At 34.6% G+C, this 27,823-nt stretch overlaps 4 protein-coding genes and 1 long non-coding RNA gene across 8 annotated transcripts; 4 read left to right on the top strand and 1 right to left on the bottom strand.

Moving 5' to 3' along the window:
* Positions 1-2,355: 2,355 nt before the first annotated feature.
* Positions 2,356-4,793, bottom strand: LOC149946438 (uncharacterized). 4 transcript variants are annotated; one of them, XM_090172711.1, is made up of 12 exons: positions 4,698-4,793; positions 4,416-4,628; positions 4,290-4,349; positions 4,124-4,210; positions 3,977-4,057; positions 3,791-3,895; positions 3,621-3,734; positions 3,460-3,561; positions 3,290-3,388; positions 3,014-3,228; positions 2,795-2,954; positions 2,356-2,734 (listed from the first exon to the last, which is right to left on the bottom strand). In XM_090172711.1, exons 1-12 carry the CDS (start codon positions 4,786-4,788, stop codon positions 2,565-2,567), a joined length of 1,497 nt encoding a protein of 498 aa, XP_090028837.1. In that variant the 5' UTR covers positions 4,789-4,793; the 3' UTR covers positions 2,356-2,564. The 4 variants fall into 4 exon arrangements, with proteins under 4 accessions (XP_090028837.1, XP_090028838.1, XP_090028839.1 ...); XM_090172712.1 differs by having other exon boundaries at positions 3,794-3,895; XM_090172713.1 differs by having other exon boundaries at positions 3,791-3,892.
* A 5,150-nt stretch (positions 4,794-9,943) lies between these two features.
* On the top strand, positions 9,944-10,576 carry LOC149946437 (uncharacterized). The gene is made up of 3 exons (XR_016480670.1): positions 9,944-10,097; positions 10,168-10,221; positions 10,336-10,576. It is a non-coding gene; the product is annotated as an uncharacterized LOC149946437 (long non-coding RNA).
* A 4,517-nt stretch (positions 10,577-15,093) lies between these two features.
* On the top strand, positions 15,094-15,627 carry LOC149946436 (uncharacterized). Its single transcript, XM_090170753.1, has one exon. It carries the CDS (start codon positions 15,094-15,096, stop codon positions 15,625-15,627), a length of 534 nt encoding a protein of 177 aa, XP_090026879.1.
* Positions 15,628-15,636: 9 nt separating this feature from the next.
* On the top strand, positions 15,637-16,881 carry LOC149946435 (uncharacterized). Its single transcript, XM_090170752.1, has one exon. The coding sequence runs from the start codon at positions 15,637-15,639 to the stop codon at positions 16,879-16,881; it is 1,245 nt and encodes a 414-aa protein (XP_090026878.1).
* A 337-nt stretch (positions 16,882-17,218) lies between these two features.
* LOC149946434 (uncharacterized) lies at positions 17,219-17,920 on the top strand. Its single transcript, XM_090170751.1, has one exon. It carries the CDS (start codon positions 17,219-17,221, stop codon positions 17,918-17,920), a length of 702 nt encoding a protein of 233 aa, XP_090026877.1.
* Positions 17,921-27,823: the final 9,903 nt, after the last annotated feature.

The raw sequence follows: 27,823 nt of genomic DNA, 5'->3' as shown, positions 1-27,823 counted from the left end.
GACGGAGTCAGAACTCTTTGTAGAAGCGGCTAATTAGACTCGAAGTCAGACTCGTTCTCCCTCCCAAATAATATTTTATTTTATAAATTGGATCAGGAATTTGAGAATAGTTCGAGGTCGCAAGTTATAGCGTCGTGGCTGGACGGGAACGGTTTACAGCGGTGGCGGGAGGACGGAAATGGCTGGCGGTGGCGGGAGGACGGAAATGGCTGGCGGTTGCTGGACGGGAGTGGCTGGCTGCGTCAGAACTCGTTGTAGAAGCGGCTTATTAGACTTGAAGTCGGACTCGTTCTTCCTCCCAAATAATAATTTATTTTATAAATCTAATCAGTAATTTGAGAAAATTTGAGGTCGGCAGTTACAGCGTCGTGGCTGAACGGGAACAGTTGTCGGAGAAGGCGGCTGGACGGGAGCGGCTGGTGGCGTCAGAACTCGTTGTAGAAGCGGCTTTTTAGACTCGAAGGCGGACTCATTCTCCCTCCCAAATAATATTTCTTTTATAAATCTGATCAGGAATTTGAGAAAAGTTCGAGGTCGGAAGTTATAGCATCCCCTGTAGCATTTTAGAGTCGGGCCGACGTCGGATAGTCTCTTAAAATAGAAAGGTCGGCCGACTGTCGGGCCACCCCACTATGAAAGGTCGAAATGTCCGGGTAGAAAAGTAGTAGGCCGACCGTCGATCGACTAAAAAATTCGACTCACTTAGGATGTATGTCCTACTCTTAAATGACTATGGGCCGACTCAGAAATGACTATGGGCCGACTCAGAATCACTATGGGCCGACTCAGAAATGACTATGGGCCGACTCAGATATGACTATGGGCCAACTTCACAGAGGCATATTTCCGACTCGGAAACGATGTTGGGCCGACTTCACAGAGGCATATTTTCGACTCGGAAACGACGTTGGGCCGACTTCATATCGACGCATTTTCGACTCGGAAACGACGTTGGGCCGACTTCATATAGACGCATTTTCGACTCGGAAACGACGTTGGGCCGACTTCACAGAGGCATATTTTCGGGCCGACGTCAAATTAAATCGCGCTTCGGAACTCTCACAAAATACCAATTTGATGCCTTAAAAGTAATTTAGCTGAGATTGAATCGATAATAATTTTAATTTTTTTTGTAAACAGAAATGAGCTATTTATCTTAATACAATTAATCCAAACAATATACAAGACTGAAAATGTTTTGGTAGTGCTTGGCAAATTTCATAGAATTAAAATTTATATTAAAGTCCTCGATTTTATTTTCTCTGGTTAATTTTTGAAAATAAAAAGCCTCTTCTAACATACAACAACCTAAACTAATCCAAACATTTAATATACAAGATTGAAAATGTTTTGGTAGTGCTTGGCGAACTACCTAGAATTAATATTAATGTCCTCAATCTCATTTTCTCTGGTAATTTTTGGAAATAAAAAGTCCCTTATAAAATACAAGAAAATTTACAACAGTGAGATATAGAAAAGAAACGTGTTATATAAGTGTCTAGATTTTAATACATGAAAACAATTACACTTCTTAATTCTTTTGTTTGCCAAATACTTTTAAAAAATATCATTATACTTTTAATGATGTATTTACTCATATTTACACACATATAATAGTAATACAGTAAAAAGAGTATTTATGGCAAATTAACATTTGAGGATCTAGGTACAAGATAGCTCATTGAAAAGTAGGAACTTTAAAGTAATTTTTTATTTTAAAAACAGCTGCTTTTAAGCTATTAAAATAGTACGTAGTGAATTACTACATAAAAAAAAATTTATAGTCTTTTAATTACAAAAATTAATAATTAGACATCATAATTAATGCACTTATAATGATGATGTATTAACTTATATTTAAACATACGTAATAGTACTGCAAAGTAAAAACAGTACTTGAGGCGCTATAACATTTGAGGATCTTGTTACAAAATATTTTATTTTATATTCAAGACATCTTAAAAAGTTAATAAAATTTAGCGCGTAGTGATTTACTACTTGAAAATATAGTCTATTTTATATGTTCTTTATAAAAATGTGTTATTAGACATCATTCTACTTTTAATGATGTATTCACTCATATTTAAACATATGTAATAGTAATGCAGTAAAAACAGTACTTGAGGCGCTATAACATTTGGGGATCTTGTTACAAAATATTTTATTTTATATTCAAGACATCTTAAAAAGTTTAAAGTTAATAAAATTTCGCGCGTAGTGATTTACTACTTGAAAATAGTCTATTTTATATATACTTTATAAAAATGTGTTATTAGACATCATTCTACTTTTAATGATGTATTCACTCATATTTAAACATATGTAATAGTAGTACATTAAAAAAGTATGTAACATTTGAAGACCTTGTAACAAGATGGCTCATAGGAACTATTAATATTGATATTTTATTTTGAAAACATCTTTTAAGCTATAAAAATTTAGTATGTAGTGGGTTACTACATGAAAAAAGTCTAGATTTTATTTACGCATTATGAAAATTTTGTACCTTCAATGGTGTAAAAGAAAATATTTATCTCAATCACTGTCAGAAGAAACATTTTGAACTAAGTTTCCTTTCTGTTTACGGTTTTATCCGGACTTGCTAGTGTGGAATTTAGAGCTCTTTTGATTCTGCCACCGGAACGGTCATTTTTGTGTTTTAACCAGGATTTGATAACTAATTCGACATCATACGAAGTCGCTTTTCGATAGTTTGTCATTTGGCGAACACCATCTGTACACCACAAAAACACAAATGAGATTAACAAATTAATTTTGTCTTGTTTTTTATTACCAATTATAACATCTTTCATTTGAAGCTTGCGAAATTCTATGCCACCCGCGTTTCCACTCCAGGTCATTCCAAGAACAAGCTTATGAGCAAATGTACTATTCAGAACTCTTCTCACAGCATCCGCTAAGCAATTTCCACCCATAGATGAAAGATGCGAGACCTATAATTAATCAAACTTAATAAATTTTGATATCATTGATTCAAAAAATATTACATTACAATTTTCATTCTTAGAGTTTTGTCTTCAACAATTGTTTCATATTGATCTAACTTCTTCTGAGATTCTATGGGAAGTGGTGGAAGTTCATTTATGTCGAAAAATCCAACATCGTTAGATTTCACTAGCATTTGTTGAATTTGGTTTATTTTTCGATTTTGGTCAGCGAACATCTTATATACATTTCGTCGGAAAGTTTCTTCTTTCGCACAGCACTCTGACAGAATATACATTCACTACAATATATAAAACGTGTACAACCATACCTAATATTTTACCTGAAGAGTGCATATAGCCAGCTGAATTCCAATTTTTGCTATTGTAAAAATTAACTTCAGCAGTTCTGGTTGTACCAACCTCTGATTGTTTTTGTGACGCTATATATGATGTGTGTAAAAATGTCTTTACTATATTTATCTAACCTTTGTTAAAGGTAATTTATTAATACCAATTGATTGACTGGAATTGAACCTGTGCCGGGAGTCTAGCGTTTTGGATTGGTTTGAAATAACTTGATCCACTCTAGTTTGGTTAGTTTTTTCAGAGAATACTATATAGATTCAAAAACATTAATAGAAATTAAACTATTTCAATGGGTTTTTCCTTTACCATTATCCAATTTATCTTCAGAATCGTCACTAAAATAATGATGAAAAGGTAATTCTGGCTCAAAATTATCTTGATTTGTTACTCTCACTGAATGTTCCTCTACGAAGTCACTACCTAAGAATTTATTACAATTAAAACACAATTCTATAAATTTAAGATTTCTTCTGTACAACTTGGTGGTATAGCAGATGCATTCTGTGAGCTGAGAGTCTTTAAATTTGAACTTGAAGGTCGCGGCAAATCTTTAAATGGAATGGAGTGTTTGTTTAGAGCTGCTATATTTGAGGTTAAAATTTTCAATGTATTCATATATATTTTAAAATTGAAGTAAAAGTTTAATTTAAAAATGTATATACAATTTTTTGTTGATCCCTTTGACAAATCTGATGAAGTAGCTGGAGAAGAGTTACGGTTTGAGTTCTTTTTTTGTTGATCACCTGTCGTGTGTATAAAAACTTTAATATGGTAGCTAATTGCTATAAAGATTGTGTCTTAAAATTTACTATTGAAAGGTGGAGGGTCAGGCATTTCGAATTGAACTATAGTGGTGGAGCTCTTACTTTTCATCGAAGTACATTTTTTTTGCAAATCTGATTAATGTTAAATAAAATTTTAACATACAACTATATATAGTACCTTTCAAGTTATTTGGATAAAAAAAATTGTTACCTGTACTTGCACTAGGTTTACATTTTGTTAATTTTTTTTGTTTGCTCTGACGTAATGGCTCTATTAGGAATAATCCTCATGAATATAATTGTTTGAAACAAAATGAGTATAAATATCGTAACGAACCCTCCTCTGAATCGAGTGAATTTTCGACACTTTTTTCAGATATTTTGTCAGAATGGTCGCCTTCATCTCCCTTATCACTTTCTTCAAAATCGCGATGTATTCTCTGACTTGTGAAATGTTTTCTTTTTCCTCTACCCATCTCTATATCTGTGTTCAAATCTGAAGTGTCCTCTGCCTGTTTGCACTTTTTTCTTGCTTTTACAATGGTATCAACTAAATATAGTTTTCAAATAATTTTATTTCACCGAAAGAGTTTATTTAAATTTTAAAAAATCTAATTACTTGGAGTTCGGGTTAACAATCTCACTTTCATCTTTTCCCAGTTTTTATTTGGAGATGTTTGTTTTTGCACTAATTTTGAAATATCACTCATTTTCAAGTGCTTTGGCCAGTAACATATTTTTTTGTCTAAACAGTACCATGACATTGGCACAACTTCGACAGAATTGTCTTCAATAAAATTAACTACTGCGAACATCTATAAATAATTGTCAACATTTAAACTGAAATATACCTTATATTTCAAAACAATTTAAACTCAAAAAAGGTAGCAATTAAGTTCTTCAGTATACAGATGATTTTTTCAGAAAACATTATTGGTATAATATGGTTTAAACCATAAAATATTAAATGATGCTCACTTATAATGGGAAATCGCAAAATATTTATAAAACCGATATTTAATTTGTGAAAAAATTCAGTGTGCACGAAATATTAATAATTATAAGGGACTCATAAAATAACTTTTATATTGATAATTGTTAAGCATATGCGATAGATAATATATTTCACTACCCTTGTCAAAATTGGTAGGCAATTTCTTTTAATTACATTTACTTCACTCCTATAGAATAAATATGAAGTGTTTTAATTTTAAAATAGCTACTAATACTTATTAAACTATTGGACATATAACTAGAAGTGATATTTATGCGTAGTGAAGTAAAGGTATAATATTATGGTAATTTGCAATGGAGTTTGGTAGCCTTAAACATTTTTGTTTTAAAGAAGTATACGGATGTGTATGAGTATCCTTCGATAGTTTCCCACAAAAAATACCTAATTCGGAAGAATTTAAAGGGTAATCAAATAAATCAGACTGAAAAATGCAAACATTACACTGAAAAAAAATTTCCATTTCTTGATTTTGATATATTTCAGTTACTAATACAACCTCACCAGATGTTAACTTAAACCAACTATTAGAATCACCTAGAGCAGATACTAAAAATTCTCGGGTTTGTAACTTTTTATATGATATTACATTGGGAGGTAAATTATGCTTCTTAGATTGAAATGGATTCTTCAAGCAAATATTTTTTGGTTTCTTTGTAGCCGTGAAATATTTTTTTTCTCCAGTTCTTTTAATAAGCTGTTGAAGCGGTTTGTGGGGAGTTCTTAACATTTTCTTTATACCCTGTAAATAGTTTTCAAAGGGAAAAGCACTGTATGCATCCAATCTACCGAAAACATTTACATCCCTAGACATATGCGACAGCGCATGCACGTTCATAACTAAGAATTCCTGTCCATAGAGGTTTCTAGCAATAGAAATGAACATATTTAGAAGTTCATTGGCATACTGGGAATGTGTTTTGTAAAGATCTGGATGTGCCAAAATGTATATTGCACAACTAAGTAACCTAAAATGTTTCAAAACATTTTCTTCTAAAATTTCAATTGCAATTACAGGTCCGGTATAAAGTAAAAATTGTCTAAGTTCTGTTGCTTTCCAGCGATCTATGTGTTTTAAAGAACGTGGTTTACGGGCAAACTCGGAAGGTATAGATGAACGACACGCTTCTAGTTTTTCAGATAACGACTCAACCATACGATTACCAATCCTGACAGATAATGGTCCACTAATCCAGTTAAGGACTAGTTTTTTCATAACGCCTTGACAGATAAGGTGCATATAGTCCAATGGAAATTGGCGAACCATATCGATATTAAGCCTTGTCAATGGCGTGGGACCTCCAGTCAAATGGTGTTGCTCATCGTCTTCGGCTCTAAATGATTCGTTTGTACGTAACCTGACATTCTCTTCACTCCAGAATATGGTGCGCCCTTTATAGCGATAACCATTTATTTCACATTTGTCACAGGAACGGTATCCAGTGTGGCCTTTTGTGTTTTTCACAAACGCTCGTGCTGGAGTGTCCATTATGAATGGACCCTTTAAATTACAACCATAGATGCGACCATTATAAGTAAATCCTGTTTCACTTAGTTCTTCTAATTCAGAAATGGATGGACCTAAAAATTCTTCAAGGTTTCCTGGTTTTTTTTCACCGTAAAACACACCTATAATAAATGGATTACCTACGACGCCATTAGGGAAATTGAATATGCTACCAAGAATTGGCCAAAAATGATTTGCCGAACTTTTGAATATTGGTAGACCATCTATGTTGATTGCAAATGATATTTCATCTGGATAATCAGGGTTATCTTCAAGAAACTCTATCAGTCCAATCTTAAAGCCTACATGCCAAAATTCACCTCCTGCTATAGTTAAAACCTTAGCATCCTTTGGAGTTCGTAGAAGCGTTCGTGAGTCAGTTGGTAAATAAAGTCCTTGTTTTCTAAGAATTCGCAGAAGATCATTCAATGCATTATGGTTCACTTTATGATTAAGAGCCCAGGTTCTAATTTCTGAATCAATTGGTGTAAAATCTTCATTATCACTGCTCTCAGAAAAGCTGCTATCGTCGTCTGGTTCAGAATTAAAACTAGCACTTGATTCTAATTGTTCTTCATCTTCTTCATTTGGGCCTATATGTTTCCTTCGTTCTTCAAGCAAAGGACCTGCTTCTATATTATCCCTGGGGTTTTCTCTCTCTACCACTTCAGGCTCCAATTCCTCATTATCACTTACATTATCTTGCTCTAAAACATTTCTCACGAACTCAGATGTTATTCTCCTTTTTTGTCTATCACTTAGAGCCCCCTGATCTTTATAAGGACCGCGCTTAGACATATTTATTTACGAAAAATAAACAAAAAACCAAAGCAATATCTCAAATAGAAACTATACATTAATTGCACATGACCTTGTAATTGCCAAGGCCTAACAGCTCACACAAAACATTCAGTTCACTAAGCTATTATTAATTTACAGATATTTGTATATTGAAAAACTTACTTTGTGAGTGTAGTTCTAATATGTTTCTCGAGATGTCAATGATTTTTCCATTGATTTGTTTAAGAAACAACAGGAAATTAAGCGCACAACAATAACACCGCTCCCGCGATTTTGCCAATAAAATTCTAACATGGAGCTATAGTCCAGAGATGGCGCGGCGAAAGTATCAACTAGCGCTGCGAAAGTATCAACTGGCGCGTGCTTTTGAATTTTTGGAACTATGAATTAAGCGTTTGAAAAACGTTTTGTGCTCGTATATATCGAAAAATCAATATTTATTAATAAATTAAAAATTTTTTAAATGTATTTAGAGTATAATTAATCAATTTCCATAAAAATCAGGAATTAATATTTTGAAAATATATCGTAAATCGCAAAGTAACTTCATATGCAATTAAATCAATTTCTAAAAATTAATTAAATATAATTAGTAAAAATTAACTTATAGTTTATACAATAAAATACAATTATTTTAAAAATATGACGAAAAAATAAATATGTGGTCGTAATCAAGTCGGCATATCGATTGTACATTAAAGTCGACTTGCCGACTTTATAAAGTCTCAAAATGGAAATTTGTAATTTTTGCGATTTGAAAAAATGGAACAATTTGAGTCGGCATACGGTCGTCGACCTGAAAACGACTTTTCGACCCATACCCGACTCTTGACCGACTCCCTAATGCTACAGGGGATCGTGGTTGGACGGGAACGGCTTACGGCGGTGGCGACTGGACGGAACGGCTGGCTACGGCTGCGGCTGGACGTTTGGAACAGCTGGCGCTGTCAAGACACGAACGTACTTATTTTGTTTTCTTGTATACTTTTGCCATTAGTGTTAATATCATATCCTCTTGACCTACACCCTGACTTATAGAAAATACTGCTCTGTAATAATTAATTACATTTAATTCGAATGTTCAATACGTCAGACTTGAAATTTCAACCCCTAATATAAATAAAAACTAGCCCTTGTGGTTTAAGAGTAATGAAAATAAAAATTAACCTTTAACCCCATATAAATTTCGATCGATACATAATAAATTTTATTTATACAGATCATAGAATCAATTAAAAACAGAATCTAAATATTTAGATATGAAAAATTTTAATAAGTGTTTATAGTGTTATATTATAAAATAGAAATATTTATTCTTCTGGTAAACAGTATTTGCAGAAATACTTCGGCACTTCAGTAGGTAATTATTCACAGCTTCCTTCACATGGTTTCAAACAAGTTGTAAAGAATTTGGAAGTGTAAATTACGCGCTTTCATTTAAAATTCCTTTAATAACATCAAATTTAATCTAAATGTATAAATTTAGGCTTTCAAACCCAAACTTTCCAAAATGTATAATTTTAACCCTCTAACTGTTTCGCGCAAAAAATATCTATTGTCGCGTTTTATATTTCTAGCTTTTAAACCATAAAATTGTATTCTTCCTTCAGTTTCGTTCTCAAGCAATTACCTGTCAACCTTAAAAATCTTATCTCTGCTTGATGAATTGGTCATAAAGTGTAGGGCAATGGGAGCGTTACTTTTCCTCGAATTTAGCCAATCTGCGAGAAAAGAGTCACCTTCGCCATTGTCCGCGACGGCGACGCCGGCCTTCCTTGGGGTTCTTAGTGAGATACCCATTGGGATGCCGCGCGCTGCAAATTGGTTGAGTGGGGATACCGGGGCCGTAAAAGGGGGGAATCCAACCCTTCGACGGTGCCCGTTGCGCTACACTTAACCAGATCTCACAAGCCCGCTGATCCAAAAGGATCTCCCGCGAAAGCGTTAAAATTATTATTTGTTAAATAAAGTTGTCGTTAGTTAAAATTTCGTTCCAATTATTAAAACTACAATCCTCAAGTCCTTCCTAACAACTCAACTACTCAAGTCCATCCTCACCAATTCTTACTAAACCAAAACCCCCTGTAGCACAATGCCTCCGAAAACGAGTCGGTTAGGGGTCGAACAGTCGTTTTGGAGTCGCAGTCGGCATTTCGACTCTTAGCCGACGATATGATTTTTTTTTTTAAATGTAGTCGAGATTGCGACTATTAAAAGTACTTCGAAACAGAATACTGATTAGAGTCGGAAAATTAACGATTATTTAATTTTTAGAAAGATTCCGAAATTAAGTCGGCAAAACCGACTGTTTCAAATTGTTCAAGAAATGCAGTCGGCCTTGAGTCGGTTACGTAGTTTATGACGTCCGTTTTTTAATATAGTACAACTTCCAATATACTAGTGATTCGACTATCCATTTTTTAGCCGGCAAAAATACCCATTTAAATTTTCCCGGAAATCATGCAGAGTCATCTAAATAAAATATTTTGAACGATAGTCTTAAATGCATTTAACTTCATATGAAACTTAAAAAATGTGTTAAGTATTTATGATAATAATAATAATTTCTTTTTATTTAAACCGTTTAAATTTAAAAAAAATTGCGACAACCATGCCACCTACAGTGACGCTAAGTCATGATTTTTATCGTAACCAAAAACAGAAGTGCATGTTCGGATCGGCGGATGGGATTCATTTTGGTTAGTGTTTGATAATTTATTGTGGTTTGTCGTATATAAAGTAGAATTCTTAAAGTTTCCGTGATTTTAGTTGTCATAAACCGCTACCTAGCCGGAAGGAAACTTGAAAGGAAGAAAAAGAAGGGTAATTTTTATTAAAATTATAAAATTTAAGCGAAAGGCTTACAAGGCTATAGATGACATTTTCTCTAGACAAAAAAGAAGAATAACAAATGAGTTTATCAATAATGCTTTGCAGGATAATATTGCGGTTGGAACGAATGCTAATGAGTGTCAAGCTGGCCCTTGCCAGTTCCATGACAGTGATAGACAAAATGGACCGAGACGGATGAAGAGCGGAGAGACTTTAAAAAAACTGTTTAATATATTTGTTTGATACTCACTAGTCATACTGTTCAAAAAACCTTAAGATTTTTTCAATGTATATCTGATAAATTAATCAGAAATAATCTTTCAACATATTTTTATAACAAGTTGTAAACACAATCATACCTTGTGTAATTGTGATAATGTTTTAGTTAATTGTAAAAATGAGTATAAAAATGGGAAACAAGTTATAATAAGTGAATTATTTCTCAGCTTACCCTATTTTAGGGCTTAAACCAGGTAGTCTGGAAAAAAACTGTCAACTTTGGAAAATTGCAGAAATGTTTGGTAACTGTTCAGATAAATAAATACTTCAAATAGAGTATAATTAAATTTTTGTCAAAACATTTTATTACAAAAATAAACAACTTTTTAGTATAAAAATTCTGTATCATTCTTGAATTGGTATTGGAGAAGAGGGGGGGAAAGTTATAATGACCGACTCTGAATAGGCCAACAAAAAGGTGTCGGTTAATAGGACTATTTTTAGGTAATTAACTAGACATAAGGATGTCGGTAGGCCACACTTTCGGCGGTCGGCAAAAAGCACACTATAAACAGTCGGCCGACTGCAATTCAGGTAGGACATTTCGACTGTTTTTCCAGGAGACTCCCGACCTTGAATCGGAGTTGACAGCTCGACACTTAACCGACTATGCGACTCTGCCTAGTCGACGTCGGCCCGACTGTTTTGTGCTACAGGGGACACTACCCACTGTTTCAGTCCGGTAGGTAGTGTACGCCAAGACCAGCTCTCCCAAGAGGCAACATGGTGCCGAAACCCGGGAATGTGAGATCAGTATGAGCAAACAACCATCTGAAGAAAACCAGAACTGTCCAACGACCTCTGAAGAAATCCAGAATCATCCAACGACCTCTGAAGGAATTCAGCAAGACCAAAATTCTGAAGCTATTCAGAAAACCCAAACCAACGACCACAACAAGACCAAACGAACCACCCAAACATCTCTAAAGGCCGAAGAAGCAGTAAAAGACTTGATAAACATGGCTACAGAATTGAAACTCGCCCGTGCTAACCAAAAGAGCGCCCAGAAGGCAGCCACCAAAAGAAAGACCGCACTCGAGAGCCTTCTAAGCGGCACCGTCCTACAAGTGGAAGCGGTAGAGGATGCCCTTGCTCTTCTCAATCAGAAAGAAGACGATCTAGTAACAGCCGATGCAAAAGTTCAAAAGTTCATCACAGACGTGAACGAGATGGAGAAAGAATCCGATGAAGCCATTACCTTTCGGGACAAAATTTCCGAATTGAAACTGAAAGCGGAGAGAGCCATTCGAAATTTTCACCAAGTGAATGGAAACTCCAACTACAGTGGATCGACGCAAATCGTCGCCGGACCGTACAGTCAGCAAACTACGGTACCACCAAACGCGTCCAAAACTCATCCCAAACTTCCAGAAATCATCATACCAACCTTCTCCGGTGATTACTCCAAATGGAACAGTTTTTGGGGACGATTTAACGCGGTGATTGAAATTTATTTATTTAGTAGGATATTTAAAAGGAGAAGCTCTTAAGGCTGTCTCCGGGTTTGACGAAGTTGACGCTTCTTACGATCAAGTAGTAGCTATTTTGAAAAATCGGTATGGAAAAAATCATTTATCAGTGCACATGCACTATCGTAAATTGCAAGAAATTCAGCCGGTAGCTTATTCTAGCAATATTAAAGCTCTACGCGACCTGCTAGATACATGCGAAAGCAGTATTAGAACCTTAAAGGGACTAGGCGTAGATACTAAGGTAAAGGCGGAGGGATTTTGTCCCAAAATATTAGAATGCTTGCCGAGGGACATAAGAAAAGATTATTGCGCACAGAGAAAGCCAACCTCTAATGGTGTTGTTTGGGACCCAGATGAGTTAATCGAATTCCTAAGGGGACTGGTTGAAAGCAGGGAAATGGCGGAGTTGTTGATAGGAGGCCAAAATAAATTAGAAAATCCAGGTTATCAAGATAGACCTAGAAATCAAAATAATAATAATAGAAATTAAAGACCGTCCGCTTCGCAACTAGCCTTGGGAATTAATCAGACTTACTCTCAAAATTCCGATAAAATATTTTGCCTTTTCTGTAAAAATAATAGTCACAAAACCCTAAATTGTCCTAACTACACCCTTGAGCAGAAGCGTACCATTATCATAGATGGCGGGAGATGCCTACTCTGTTTTCGTTACAATCATGTCGTGAGAGGGTGCAAATCTAAATTTAAGGGGTGCCTAAAATGTAACAAGAAACATAACTTTTCAATATGCGATCAGAACCCCGCGCATAAAAAATCATCAAATCAAGTCCAGACCCAATTAGTTACCCAAGTCCCTAATCAAACTACCAATCAAATTGAAATCCAAGGCCAAGCCACTGGCGGGAATGTTACCATAGCTATTGCGCCGATGAAGCATACAAATATATTATTCCAAAGAGTCTTCGTCGTAGCGAAACACCCAAAACAACCAAAAAATTCCCTTATCGCAAAATGCCTTTTGGATGGGGGTAGTCAGGGAAGTTTCATAAAGGAGGAACTCGCCCTTCGTCTAAAATTACCAGTCGTGGGAGAACACGAACTAGACGTTTTTAGCTTTGGAAACAAAGATCCTCACCAGCTAAAGAATAAGAAAGTGAGAGTAACATTAGAGAATAAAGAAAATCCCGCAGAAACCATAGAAATAACTGCGATTGTCCAAAAATTCCTAACTTACGACTGTTCAGCGTCTACCGACACCGAATTACATGAAATCCTCAAATCGAAAGGGATAAATTTAGCTTATGAAGCAATTGTAGATAATGATACCAACCACCAAGAAATTGACATTCTCATAGGGGCAGACCATTATTGGGAAATTGTCGATGGGAAGTCAGAAAGATTGGGGCCTCGTACTGTAGCCTTACAAACCAAATTGGGCTGGTGTCTAAGTGGACCAGAAACAAATCCTACTTTGGTAAAAAATAATCAATCCATAACATCAATGTTAATCGGACTAGGCGAAAAACGCATAAACCAAACTAGAGAGCTGCAGAGCAGCGAAAATACCATACCGTTTCCGCTCCGTTTTTCCCCCCGGTATGGTACATATATCCGTTTCCGGTCAGCTTTGTTTCTCGTCCGTTGTTTCCGGTCTGTTTTGTTTATCGCCTATTATTTCCGTCCGTTTCCGGTCCGAATTGTTGCTCGTCCGTTATTTCCGTCTATTTCCGCTACGGTTTATTTCTAGCCCAATGTTTCCGTCCGTTTCCGCAACGGTTTATTTCTAGCCCATTATTTCCGTCCGTTTCCGCTCCGGTTTATTTTTAGCCAGTTATTTCCGTCCGTTTCCGCTCCGTTTTGTTTGTCGCCTATCATTTCCGTCCGTTTCCGCTCCGTTTCATTTATCGTCAATATTTTCCATCCTTTTCCGCTCCGTTTGTTTCTCCGAAATTATTTCCGTTCGTGTTCCGCTCAGTTTCATTAATCGTCTATATTACTTAATATTTATGCTCAGTTTGGCAGTTACTGCTCCCGTTTTATTTTGTTGCTTCCCCTCAATATACACTCTTTTTAGATACGTTTACTGGGCGCCGCCATTATCGTACAGACAACCAACGAGCCAGCCCTCTACCGCAGAAATTTCATCCCCCAAAAACCGGTTTTTTTCATCACCCTCCCCGTAGATGTCGATTGGGAAGGCGCGTTTAAAGAGTCTCTAGTCTTGAAAAATGAGGAAAAATTATTTTATTTTCCTGAATACAGAAATTTACAGAAACAATTATTATTTCTATTGAATTGAATGTAAAACTAAAACTTTACCGCAAGCCGGGTCGACCCATCAATTTATTCCCCCTTTTCGCTTAACGGCTTTTGTACCTTTTGTGATACTGCGCATTGATGTACGGAACGTAGTCGTAGAGAAAAAGGCTTCAGTTGCAGTTATGTTTCCCACGAGCCGGTGAAGAATGGGAATTATGATCTCACTGTCTAAAAAAGTGGGATACCCAATCAGTAGCCTAGAGAGAAATTCAAACAGTGTCCATGCTTCAATATACGACGTTTTTTTCGGAAATTTGCTCCGATCCCGTTCCATTACAAAGGTTTTGGAAAATTTTACTCCGATACCGTTCCATTACAACGATTTTTCGGAAATTGGCTCCGATCCCGTTCCGTTACAACGATTTTTCGGAAATTTGCTCCGATCCCGTTCCGTTACAACGATTTTTCGGAATTTTGCTCCGATTCCGTTCAGTTACAACAAATTTTCGGAAATTTGCTCCGATTTCATTTCGTTCCTCTACTTTCTTATAAATTAGCTCCGATTCCGTTCCAGCGCCGCGGAACGGAACGGAGTCCGCGGAAACGGAATAAATTCCGCTCCGTTGCAGCTTGATTTAGAGAGTCTGGGAATAGACAGCTACGAGATTAAATAGAACCAAAATGATCAAGCCCTTACCACCTTTTTTGAGGATATCAGATTTGATAACTCCCAAAATTGTTATGTTGTTAAATTCCCATGGAAATTTAATAAGGAAAATTTACCGAACAATTACTCTGTTGCTTTAAAACGAGCGCAAAGTTTAGCGAAAAGATTTGAACGGGATCCCCATATTTCGATAGGTACAAGGGAGTGATTGAGGAACAGTTAGAGATGGGTATAGCAGAGGTCGTCCCATTAAAGGAACTAAACCTATACAAACCGGGGACGTATTATATGCCTCACCAGGGGGTCGAACGGAAAAACGTGAAGACCACCAAAACTCGCGTAGTCCTAGATGGATCTTCGCATGCCCATGGAAAGCCCTCCCTTAACGATTGTCTCCTTCCTGGACCAAATTTAAACCCCAATTTGTTATTGTTACTGCTGCGATTCCGAAAAGGGGAAGTAGCAGTAGTAGCCGATATTGAGAAAGCCTTTCTTCAAATTGCAATAGACGAGTCAGATCGCGACTCAGTTAGGTTTCTTTGGTTCAGTGAGGAGAATGGAAAAATTAAGAAAGACAACTACGTAATTCTCCGCATGACCCGAGTACCTTTCGGGGTCACGTCTAGTCCATTCCTTCTAAGCTGCACCATTAAGTACCACCTTATGCAAACTAAAGACATACCAGAACAGCTTAAGGAAATATTGAGCAACGATATCTATGTAGATGATCTGACCAGCTCTGTTGAAGGCGTAAGTTAAGCCTACGATATGTCATTAGGAGCCGCTAACGTGATTAAAGACGCGGGAATGCGTTTCAGGAAATGGGGTACTAATTCCCAAGATTTGAGAGACCTTTGGGCAAAACACGAAGATCCAACTATATTTGAACAAAACCTTGATACTGTAGATAACAAGGTTTTGGGGGTAGTATGGAATCCCAGTACCGATAACTTTGCATTTGATCTTTCTTCCTTAATCAAAGTTAGCAAAAATATAAAAATAAACAAAACACAAGTCCTTAGCTTTATTGCGCAAATCTATGCCCCTTTAGGCTTGATTTGCCCCTTTACAATTAGAGCAAAAATGCTACTTCAAATCCTATGGGAGTCTAAAGAAGGTTGGGATTCAGAATTACCTCAGGAAACCAAAAATATTTTTCAAAACTGGGTAAATGAATTACCTCAACTTCACCATGTAAAATTCCAAAGATATTATTATAACGAAGCCACAGAAAAAATATCCGAAGTTGAGTTACATTGTTTCTGCGACGCCAGTCAAAAGGCCTACGCCACATGTATATACGTGAGATATAAAACCATAACAAACCGAGTAGGCGTATATTTAGTAACAGCTACATCTAGAGTAGCTCCCTTAAAAAACCAAGACCTAAAATTACCCAAACTGGAACTAATGGGTTGTTTAATCGGGGCCAGATTAACCAAAAACATTAAGCCAATATTTGAGGATAAATTAGAAGGAACGTATTACTGGACCGATTCGATGATAGCTCTAGCTTGGGTAACTGGAAATTCCACTCAATGGAAGCCGTTCGTCTCGAATAGAGTAGTCGAAATACAAAGGCTGTCTCAAAGAGAAAATTGGCATCACTGCCCAGGGAGGGACAATCCGGCCGACTATCCCACCCGCGGTGTAAAAGCGGCAGAGTTGCGCGACAATAAAAAATGGAAAGAAGGCCCTACCTGGCTAAAAGAGCCAAAGACCGAATGGCCAAATAGGCAGCAACCGTGTGAGAAGGATTTAGAATCCGTAGCCAAGGAAAGGAGAAAAATAACCCTTAAAGTAACCATTACCGAAAAAACAAGCGTGCAAAATTTAATAGACCTGTCCAAGCACTATCACCTAAACAAAGTATTAAGAATTACCGCCTATTTATTCAGATTTCAAAATAACTCTAAGGGAAAGGAGAAAATAACCGGGCCTATTACCACAAGAATTAAATCAGGCAGAAATACTTTGGACCAAATCCATACAGGCCGAAATATTCGGACCTGAAATCCGACAGTTAAAACGTTATGAAAAAATTAACCTTAAATCCAAAATAGCAACCTTAAACCCACTTTTAGACGAAACGGGATTATTACGCGTGGGCGGGCGCTTGGGGCAATATAACCTTTCATACGTTGAGAAACATCCTATAACCATTCCAAACAGCCATAGATTGGCGAAATTGCTAGTTATTAGAAGTCATGCTCAAGTAAAACATGGTGGGATAAGTGACACTGTCACCCAATTAAGAGAAAGGTACTGGGTGCCAGCTGTAAGGCAACTAGCGAGAAGTGTAGTAAAAGATTGCGTAATCCGCAAAAAATTAAGAGCAAAACTAGGCGATATGCCAATGGCGCCGTTACCTGCCGACAGAGTAGACGAATCTCACCCATTCTCTATTATTGGTATCGATTTCGCGGGACCTTTAATTGCGAAAATAAATAATAAAGAACAAAAGACCTACATATGTTTGGCCACCTGCGCAGTAACCCGCGCAATTCACTTAGAACTTGTCCCCTCCCTTACCACGGACGATTTCCTATTAGCTTTTAGAAGAATAATATCAAGAAGGGGTGTCTACACCGACAACGCTAAAACCTTTAAAAGGGCTAATACGGATCTCCGTTTGATCTGGGAAAACCTGAACGAAATCCAGTTGAAGGAGTATTTTGGGTCCCAGGGAATATCTTGGAAGTTCATAATTGAAAGAGCCGCGTGGTACGGTGGATGGTGGGAAAGATTGGTACGGTCCACCAAGACAACTCTTAAAAAATGTATAGGAAAAGCCCTATTAAATTACACCGAATTAGAGACCACATTAATTGAAACCAAAGCCATTATTAACAGTAGACCAATTACTTATAATTACAATGATTTCAATGAACCTATGCCCCTCACACCGGCTGAATTTCTTGTTGGACGGAGAATTTGTTCTCTTCCACCCATAACCTTTAAAAATCAAAGAATACCATTGTCGCGCCAAGAAATAACCAAACGGTTAAAATACCGTGAAAAAATTTTGAACGATATTTGGAAACGTTGGTGACATGAATATGTCATGGAGCTATGTTCCGCTCACCACGCCAAACTCGCCAAAAGCGAAACCGAATTCGAAGTCGGGGATGTGGTGTTAGTATATGAAGACAAGATACCGCGTCACCTGTGGCACCTCGGATTAGTGCGCGATAAAAAAAAAGATCGTACGTTGTAAAAACCAAAAACAATAACATTACCAGACGTGCTCTTTTTCCTCGTACTCTGAAGTTAATCACATGTAGCGCATCTTTTTCCACGCTTAGACGAGGGGCAGGCCACTTCCATTTTGGGTGCGTCTTAATCATGGTAAAATGATTAAATCAGGGTAATCAAGATTAGAAAATCTAATCACGATTTAATCAATCTAATCATAATTTAAACAAGAGTTAATCATTCTAATCAGGATTAAATCATTTAACCAGATCGAATCGAGATTTTATAATTAAAATCAACACTAAAGTACGATAATTTAATATTAATTATTAATATTGATGGTTCTATCGTAAATGTTTTTGATTGAAATGATAAAAAATAACTTATCGCATTTTATTTAAAACATCCGAAAACATCACAGCTTTGTAACAAGTTGTCACAGCCTTGTTACACGAGTTATCACCGCTTAGTAATTAAGGAAACATTGTAATAGGAACGACTTTTTTCATGTAACATTATTCTAATCCGCTCGTTCTAATCACGCACAATTGTAATCATTCCATTCTACCAATATAATCATTCTGATTCTCCTTCAAATTTCTAATCGCGATTTAATCATACTAATCATTATTAAATAGTTTCAATCGGGATTTAATTATTTTAATCAGATTTTTTTAATTTAATCATGATTAAATCAGATTTTTTCATTTAATCATGATTAAATCAGATTTTTTCATTTAATCATGATTAAATCAGATTTAAACATTCTAAACATGATTAAACGTGACTTAATCAACAGAATCGTGATTAAATTGAATTGAATCAAAATAATCACGATTAAATCGGATTTAATCTTTCGAGGGGTGCGTCGTTAATCAAGGAAGTGACCTGCCCCTCAGATTTAACAGTTTTCTTAAAAATTTTCTCTCTCGGTTTCTCCGGCCTTAATTTTTTTACACTTCCTTTTCTCGGGCAAACGTTTCTATTTGAAGTTTTGCTTCTTCAAAATACTTCATACATTCAGCACTTGTTAGATGTTGTAGAGTTTCTTGACTTTACGTGCCGAAGTTTTATTAAATTCAATTCGTTTTTGGATATGTTATAAAAGGGAATATAAATTAGCAATACATATTCTAAAAGAATTAATGAATACTAAGATAATTATATAACTGACTTCATCTAAATCAGTGGGAATCTTAATTTTTCAACAGCCCCTTTCCGGGCCTCTACCCAGGCTGAAACGAAGAAGAAATCCAAATATGTTTAAAGCAGTGGCCATCGAAACTCTTGGCTCCTTCGGTTTGGAACTGACCAACGCTATAGGTCGTAGGATTCGATCCGTCACTACTTAATCCAGCGCTTCGCCGTCGTGGTTCAACGAGGTAATGCCTCTTCGACACTGCACACCTTCCCACCGGGAACTTCCCTGGATAGCTATTAGTTCATTATAAATAAATTACCCCAAGTGACAATTAAAACTCTCAAAATAATTACTACTTGGACTTAAAAAGCTAGGGAAGCACTGATTCTATGATCTGTATAAATTATATTTAATTCTTATGTATCGCTCGAAATTTTTTTATTTAAAAGTTAATTTTAATTTTAAATACTTTTAAACAACGTGGGCTAGTTTTTATCTATGATATAAACACTATTACCAAAAGTACACAAGAAATCAAAAAATAATTCTGTCGCCGTCGTACGTCCCGGTCTTTACGCCGCCAGCCGGTCCCGTCCAGCTGCAACCGCCGCCAGCGATTCCGTCCAGTCACAGTTGCCGCCAGCCGTTGCCGTCCAGCCACGACGCTATAACTTACGAACTCGAACTTTTCTCAAATTCCTGATCAGATTTATAAAATAAAATATTATTTGGGAGGGAGAACGAGTCCGACTCCGAGTCCAATAAGCCGCTTCTACAACGGTTGAATCGTTATTTTAATGATTGTGAGACTGTTTTTTTTTTTCAGTAATTTAGTATCTGTTTTTAAAAAATTATATATTGTCGAGAGAAAGACCATAGTTATTTGGTAAAACAGTGAGGTTATCTTGCGATTGAGTTTTGGTAAGATGCAAAATGATTCTCCAAACACATGCAGATCTCTTCGCTCATTCGCTGACCACTCCCGCTCACTTGCAGACCATAACTCAAGTCATGGATTTTCCAAGTCCAACTGTACTATAATTCTTTAAATTTCATTAAAAATATCTGCGACTACATAAATTTTACCTCGTATAGTGAATTTTCAAACCTAATTGGCTATAACGCAATTTCCTATGATAAGTATTGTTCCACCAGTTCTCATAAACTTCATTTCTAGTCTAAAATTTATTTTTCTAAAGATAGTGTCACTCGTTCTTAGATAATTAAAATAATAATAATATTTTATTTATATTTCTTTGTTAATTAACCTTTCTTTTAGAAATTTTTGTTACATAAAATCTTACTATTTTATAAAATTTATTTATTTTGGTTTTAAAACTATAGTCAGGGCCGTCTTATACTTTTGCCGCCAAAAATCTGCAACCCTTTTATTTATACAAAATCGTAAGTTTTCGGTGCAATGCATAAATAGGCCCTATAATTATCAAATAAAATGAATTTCGAGAAGAGAGAAGAAGCAATAATACATTTTTCACTAAATAATTCAGCAAGTGAAACAATTTGTATGATTTTGCCCAACTTGTTTAAATGGAAAACGACGCCTTTAAAATCCAGTCAGTGTCGACTTTTAGCAACGACAAGGGGAAACATTTCCACGCTATTCAGTTTCCACGTTATTCAAGTCGCTGTCATTTTCCACGTAAATCAGGATCCACGTTATTCAGCGTCTTTGAGTAAACCTTGTAAAGTATTGCAATTTTAATGTGTTAATAAATTATTGTTGACAATAAAAATAATGCCGCTAGCCTCCCTAATGCTGAATCTTGGGCATGAAAAACCTTGAAAATAATTGTCTTTTTTTCAAAAGTGAACAAAAAGTTATATTTTTTCCTGCCTTCCAGTGTACTGTCGATTCCCATAGGAAATCATGTTCGGCCCATAAATAACTCTGGCCTATCGGCCAGAGTTAATAAAGTGTTTCAGGAAACGAATAAAAAAACCGTTGAACTTAATACTTTTATACCTTTTCAACCAGTTTTATTCTTGAAATCCAATTTTTTTTTTCAAAATGAAATTAAAGATTCACTATATTTTTCCTTTCAAAAAGAAATAAGTGCTGTTTTTGGGTAAAGAAACAGCAAAAATCAAGTTAGAAATGCTTATTTCATTTCCGTATATTATTTAATAAATTCAATTTATTTCCACTACACGGTAAAATTAATGTTCTAACTTTTTAAGTACTGAAATTCAATTAATAAATTCTACAAAAATATGGCTAACCCTATTCGTATCTAAGATAAACACATGATTCGTATGCAATTGTTGGAACCGAGTTTACGTGCATCTAGATAGTGGGAACGGTTTTATACTTAGTAAATAAAAGCGATAATATTATATCAAGAACAGTTGAAATGTATTTTCAAAGGTTAACGGAACGTGTAAGCCACTTATATCCTATTGATTTATGTATCATTATAAATGAGTGTATAAGAACTTATTCCCGATAAACCCCATTTGATAAAAAATGTTTCGGTATATTGCGTATGGTGATTAATCGGTATCGTTTTCCGGTGTAACCAACACTTTGTCTTGCCAAATAATGAGAAATTTAACGAAAATATTACTATAAGCAAGTGCCAGATATTCAAATTAAAAAACTATGCCATTAGCAAAGTTATATTCCAAATTGGGATCATACGTAAAGATGGTTTAAGTTAGGACATACTAGATGTGGGTTCTTATCGATTCACTTTGGTATTTAGCCATTCAGTGGTCACTCCGTTCTGGCGCAAGTGCTAGGCTACTCGGGCTATAGCCTCCTCGTTTTGCTGACAATCCGCAAATCTTTCAATTAAACCTTTCAACTTAGAGATCTTATTATTTCATAAAGCAAATGAGATAAATCTATTAGCAATAACCAAAGAAAATCGTATATGTATTTAATTTCTTCGATTTAAAATGTTTAAACAAAAAGTAATATACTTAATGTGATGTATACGCAGCACACATATAAAATTTTTGCGTGTGTCATGGTCTAAATTGCGCAACTAAATTACTAGCGTTTAGTTCTATGCATACACATAAGAGTAAATACGCTTCGTTATGTTACCGTATTTCATTCATGTAAAACACTTAAACCTATAGTGGAATGTTTTAACTTGCAGGTAAATTAATAGAGTTTGGAAAGGTGGAAAAGGCTTATCATCTCTGACATTTTTCTTTTTTTATTATCATTTTATAGCTAATACTAACGACATGGTTTCGTATTTTCTGGGTTTTACTAGTCTCCATAAATACAATTAATTGACGAAATGCATAGTATTAATATTTTGGTTTTCAAGTAGTTTTTGTTTCGATTGGGATTAGGTGGCGATTCGTCAAGTAAATAGGATCTGATGCTCAATCCTGTAGGTTATATATTTTTTCATTTGGTTGGCTAAAGACTTCCTCGGACCAGTTATTTGTATTCCATCGTGGTATCGACAGTATTCGCGCTGAAGACGATCGCTACCGCTTCCGTCGTGAACTCTTCGTATCTTTTTCGTGAAAGCATCAAGTTAAATTGCTTAAATTCTATAGTTAAAATGCAAAATGGTCACCGAAATAAATTAAATAGCGTATCGTGAACAAATGTCTCTGGTCTCATGTTTCATTTCTGAGAAGACTCGCAATCTTATTTAATAAACTGATTCTTCTTCAAAGCCGAATCAATTGCAAATTACGAAGATAGATCTGTGGTAGGACCGAATCACAAGTTCATTTTAACAATCACGTTTATCATGGAATATCTATCGAATATGACAGTGGAGGTCATTAGCAAATTCGAGGAAAAATTAGCAAATAACTTTTTTATTGGAAGTTGTATCTTTGACCAATTTGCTTTAAGGCACACAAAGTAATTGATTTTGACACATAATTTGGATTATAATTCTGGACAATTGAATGGGTAGGACTATTCAATATAATTTTACCCTTTATCCCGTCCTGAGCTCGACCAATAGGCGAAAACACAAAGCCGTCCATACACGCCCAACTTATTCAAATGTGACGACGAAATAGTTTAGCTAAGGTCTATGGTTTAATTAATAGGCTCCTTGGCGGGAGGGCTTATGGAAGCATAGTCGAAGTCGGCCTGTCCCATTGAAACTCGTTACTATTTAATATCACCTTTTGTACATAAATATATTCCACTTTTTCCACTGGCCTAATTTAAGTTATTTTTGTTATTGTAAACGGACGGGATTTAGTCATAGCTTCAGCGTTAAATGAGAAGATAAAAATATTTCTATTGAGAATAATGATATTTTTATCTATTTAAGGCACGAAGTGTATTCGGGGATAGTATTTTTTTTATTTTTGTGACCGTTGTTAAATTTGATAAAAGTAGCGTTATGCTTAGCACCGTTATCTTCATAACTATTAAGATTCCCGTGTAAATTATGCATGGCAAAATTTCGAATGTTGCAATAATACTCGTTTTAATAATAAAAACAGTTAACCAAAATAGGGAGTATAACATATAACACTATAATATATCACCCGAGTGTATTAATTTAGGGTTCAGAGTATTTTAAATTAATATGTTAATTTATTAAAATTTATGATTTTAAGTTACTTGGTTAAATTTGAACATTATAAATGTAAATGTTTATTATTATTCTTAAGGGAATGAATAATCCAAGTTGGAGAAATTTTGTTCTATAATTTATGGGATTAATATGTTCATTTCAAAAGAGAAACAAATAATTTCTTGATCAAATTTGAATATAACTTATTTGATCAAAATGAGTCTAAACACATTTGAATTTTAAATTATAAGTTACTTTTAATTGACTGGGTCCGTAAAAGGTACATGTTTCAAGCTTTTATCATATGCAGTGTTGAGAAACATGACATTTAAGCTCCTTTTAAAATCCAATATACATGTAGCTGAAACAGATGTCAGCTAATCTCGAAATACGATTAGGTATAGACATTTAAAAAATGGCTCTTTGTAGGTAAAAGGCTTTCAAGTTAATGAGAAAAATATACCATATTTTGAATTTCTTTCAGAGGTACAAGTGATCAAATACAAGTCGAAAGATTACAAATGTACTTGGTGTAGTAATTTAGTCATTAACGCACTGTTAAAAATTACTGTAGCTTCCTGTTAAATTCCTGTTAAATTTTAACAGGTAAATTCCAGTACCAACTTTTTCCGTTAGAGTTACTAGATAGTTGCTGTACGCAACAGCTATAGTCCTGTTCGTCGATTAACCGTTATATTAACAGTAAATTTTCGCTAATAACGTGTAACCGATGGCTTGAGCCCGCCATCTTAATGTGGAGGTTGCAGTTTTCACTAGTTTCAAAGTGTAACGGCTTTGCTGTGGTGCAATTGAAGATGATCGTATCACGGAACACAAATTATCATCAAATACAAAATAGTGAGTAGAATTTTAAATTTCATTATTTTAAAGTAATAATTAAGTTAATAATGGGGCCATTTTAGTTAAGTAGATATTTGTATTGTGTATTTGGTCAAGAATGTATTTATTTATGCTTGATTGGTATAAACAAATCGCCTAGGCTTAACTCAATAACGCGTCAATTTTTAAATTATCCCGTTAAACGCTATAATTTAAAACTTTAATTATGATTCTGAGTGATAAATTTGTATATATTATAGTTATCACTTTGAAGCAAAATAGCAGTTAAAAAAACACTTAGCCAACTTAATACTGTAATATATACAAATATTTCACCCAGAATCTCAATTATTGAAACTAAAAATATTTAGCATAGCTATTATATTATATTATATTATTACCCTAGTCAGACTTAGGGAAGGTAGTTTTAAGTTATGATTCAAATGAAGTTGGAAAAAATTTGCTATAGCTTTTAAGTATATTTTACACGATGATGGATACCAAAATTTCAAACTTAAATTTAGTAAAAGCTGGCTAAATTAAATTTTTTCACTCGTTAACATATTCAGTGGGTGAACAAAAGACTTCGCTCTGAAAACACTGAAGCTTCCATCAGTCCAGTATCTTTACCATATGAAAATTTTTCATCAGGCAATTGAACCAAAAACATTTTCTACGTTATTAGTACTTTGCACAGATATTCTGACTTGAACGTGGTTTTTTAATGCTTGTTGGATTGAATGGATAAATTACTTCAGCTTTTATATAAATTATATAGGTAGGATAGAAAAAAATCTTATTCAAAAGCTAAAGTATATTTTTTTTATTTAACACCATCACTTAAAAACAACCTTGCCCAAGTCTGATAAGCTGCGTTGGGTAATTTTTCGATTCAATAATTGTAATTCTGGGAAAAAAATTGCATGCAATTAAGTTATCACATTGAAAGAAGCTTCAGTGTTTTCATAGTGAAATGTAAGGGAAGTTGGCTTTAAATATAGTTGAAAATTACCTTTGTTATTCTATGTTCATCCATTGAGAATGGTAGCAGGTGAAAATAAAATTAGCCAGCCTAATTCTGTAATATATGCAAAATTTTCAATAAGAATCACAATTATTAAACCCAAAAAATATTTCGCTATTTTATTATTACCTTACAAAGCTAGTCAGACTTAGGGAAGCTTGTTTTAAGATATGGTTAAAATTAATTTGAAAAAAAAATGCTCGAGCTTTTAAATGATACAGGGGGGATACCAAAATTTAAGAAAAGCTTGCTAAATGAAATTTTTTCACTTCCTAACGTATCAATGGGTGACCACAGACTGAAAAAGATAATTTTCAACTATATTGAAAGGCAACTTCCCTTAATTATCACCCTGAAAACACTGAAGTTTCCTTCAATCCAATAACTTTAACATATGCAAATTTTTCACTCGAATCATCACAGTAACTGAACCAAGAAATAATTATCTCTGTTAATAGTACTCTACACAGCTATTCAGTCTTGCAAAGTTTTTAAAGTGATGGTTAAATTAGAATAAAAAAAATGATATGTAAATGATATAGGGTGGATACAAAATAAAATCTTATTTAAAAGCTGAAGTAATTTTTTTTTTAATTGAACACCATCACTTAAAAACAACCTTGCCAAAGTCTGAATACCTGTGTTGGGTAATTTTAAGGTGGTTACGTATTTTTTTCTCTTCAATAATTGTGATTCTGGAAAATAAAACTGCATATAATAAAGTTATGGCAGTGAAGGAAGTTTCAATGTTTTTACAGTTAAATGTAAGGGAAGTTGCCTTTAAATATAGTTAAAAATTATCTTTGTTAGTCTATGTGTGACCATTGGGTATGGTAGCAGATGAAAAATTTTATTTAACCAACTTAATACTGTTATCTAAGATTTTTTTTAACCCAGAACCACAATTATTGGACCAAAAGATATTTAACCACTTTTTTATTTTAAAAAGTTGGCGAAGTGAAAATTTTACACCTGCTACCGTATTCAATGGGTGAACACAAACTAATGATGTTTCTTTTCAGCTGCATTTAAAGGAAACTATTTTATTTCACTACGATAACTTTAATATTTTCAATTTGTTTTGCCCTAAATCACAATTATTGAATCCAAAATTATTTAACCACCCTTTTATTACTTTACATAGTTATTCAGACTTTGGCAAAGTTGTTTTTAAGTGATGGTATCAAATTGAAAAAAAAGCTCTAGCGTGTATACCACCAAAATTTCACTTATTTTGAAATTTAAGTTATTGTTTTAACACCTCTAAAAAACCACCTTGCCCAAGTCTTGAAGTAGGGGATTACATTTTCTTTATTCAATAAATGTGATTCTGGGTGAAATGTAAGAGAAGTTGCCTTTAAATATCTTCAAAAATTATCTATCTTAGTCTGTGGTCACCCATTGAGTAAGCTAGGTGAAAAAAAATCCATTTAGCTCCCTTTTTAAAATTGAGTTTGAAATTTGGTTATCTATTTAAACTTTTTTACTAAAAATAATTGTAATTGTATTTTAATCACTACCGCTGAAAGAACCTGCCTAAAATCTTAATGACTATGCTTAATGTGCATATGTTTTTGGTTCAATAATTGTGATTTTGTATGAAGAATTTCCAGTTATTAAAATTATTATATTGTTTAGCTGCAGTACACTCATAGAAGTCATTGAACACTTATGAAGAATTTAATTCAAATTGAAAAATATTTTGGATGAATTTATTAAAATCAAGATTGAGAAATGGAAACAGCTGGATTCCATGATTTGACTAAAGTTTCATTTCGAGTATCTCCATCAATGGCAATCAAACAAGAAAGCTGAAGCTGATAATTTCAAAAAACATCAATTGTTAAATTAAATTAAAGGTCTTTTTTTTTCTGCCTGTTACCCTTAAAATTTACTTACCTGCCGCACAAATACCCTGGTGGTAGGCCAACGTTTTCTGCAGTTGGCCTACCACCAGTATATTTGTGTGGCAGGAAAGTAAATTTAAAGGGTGACAGGAAGAAGAAAACCTAACCCAGAGTATTAAATAGCAGAAAATTCACGTTTATAATTTAATTTCACCGAAATACAAGTGTTAACGAACGTTGACAGATTTTATTTTATTAATTGATTTGAAAATTTGAACTTTAAATTTTATAAATTGTATAAGTATTTTTATTAAAAACAATCTTGGTGAGGTTTATGCACTTTTTGATGTTTTAAAAATTTTGTTCACATAACCTGATT

Source organism: Leiobunum rupestre, chromosome 4 (genome assembly GCF_980474605.1).
Source record: "Leiobunum rupestre chromosome 4, qqLeiRupe1.1.hap1, whole genome shotgun sequence".
NCBI lineage: Eukaryota > Metazoa > Arthropoda > Arachnida > Opiliones > Sclerosomatidae > Leiobunum > Leiobunum rupestre.
The sequence above is the reverse complement of the archived record's forward strand: the minus strand, read 5'-3'. Positions and strand labels throughout refer to the sequence as shown.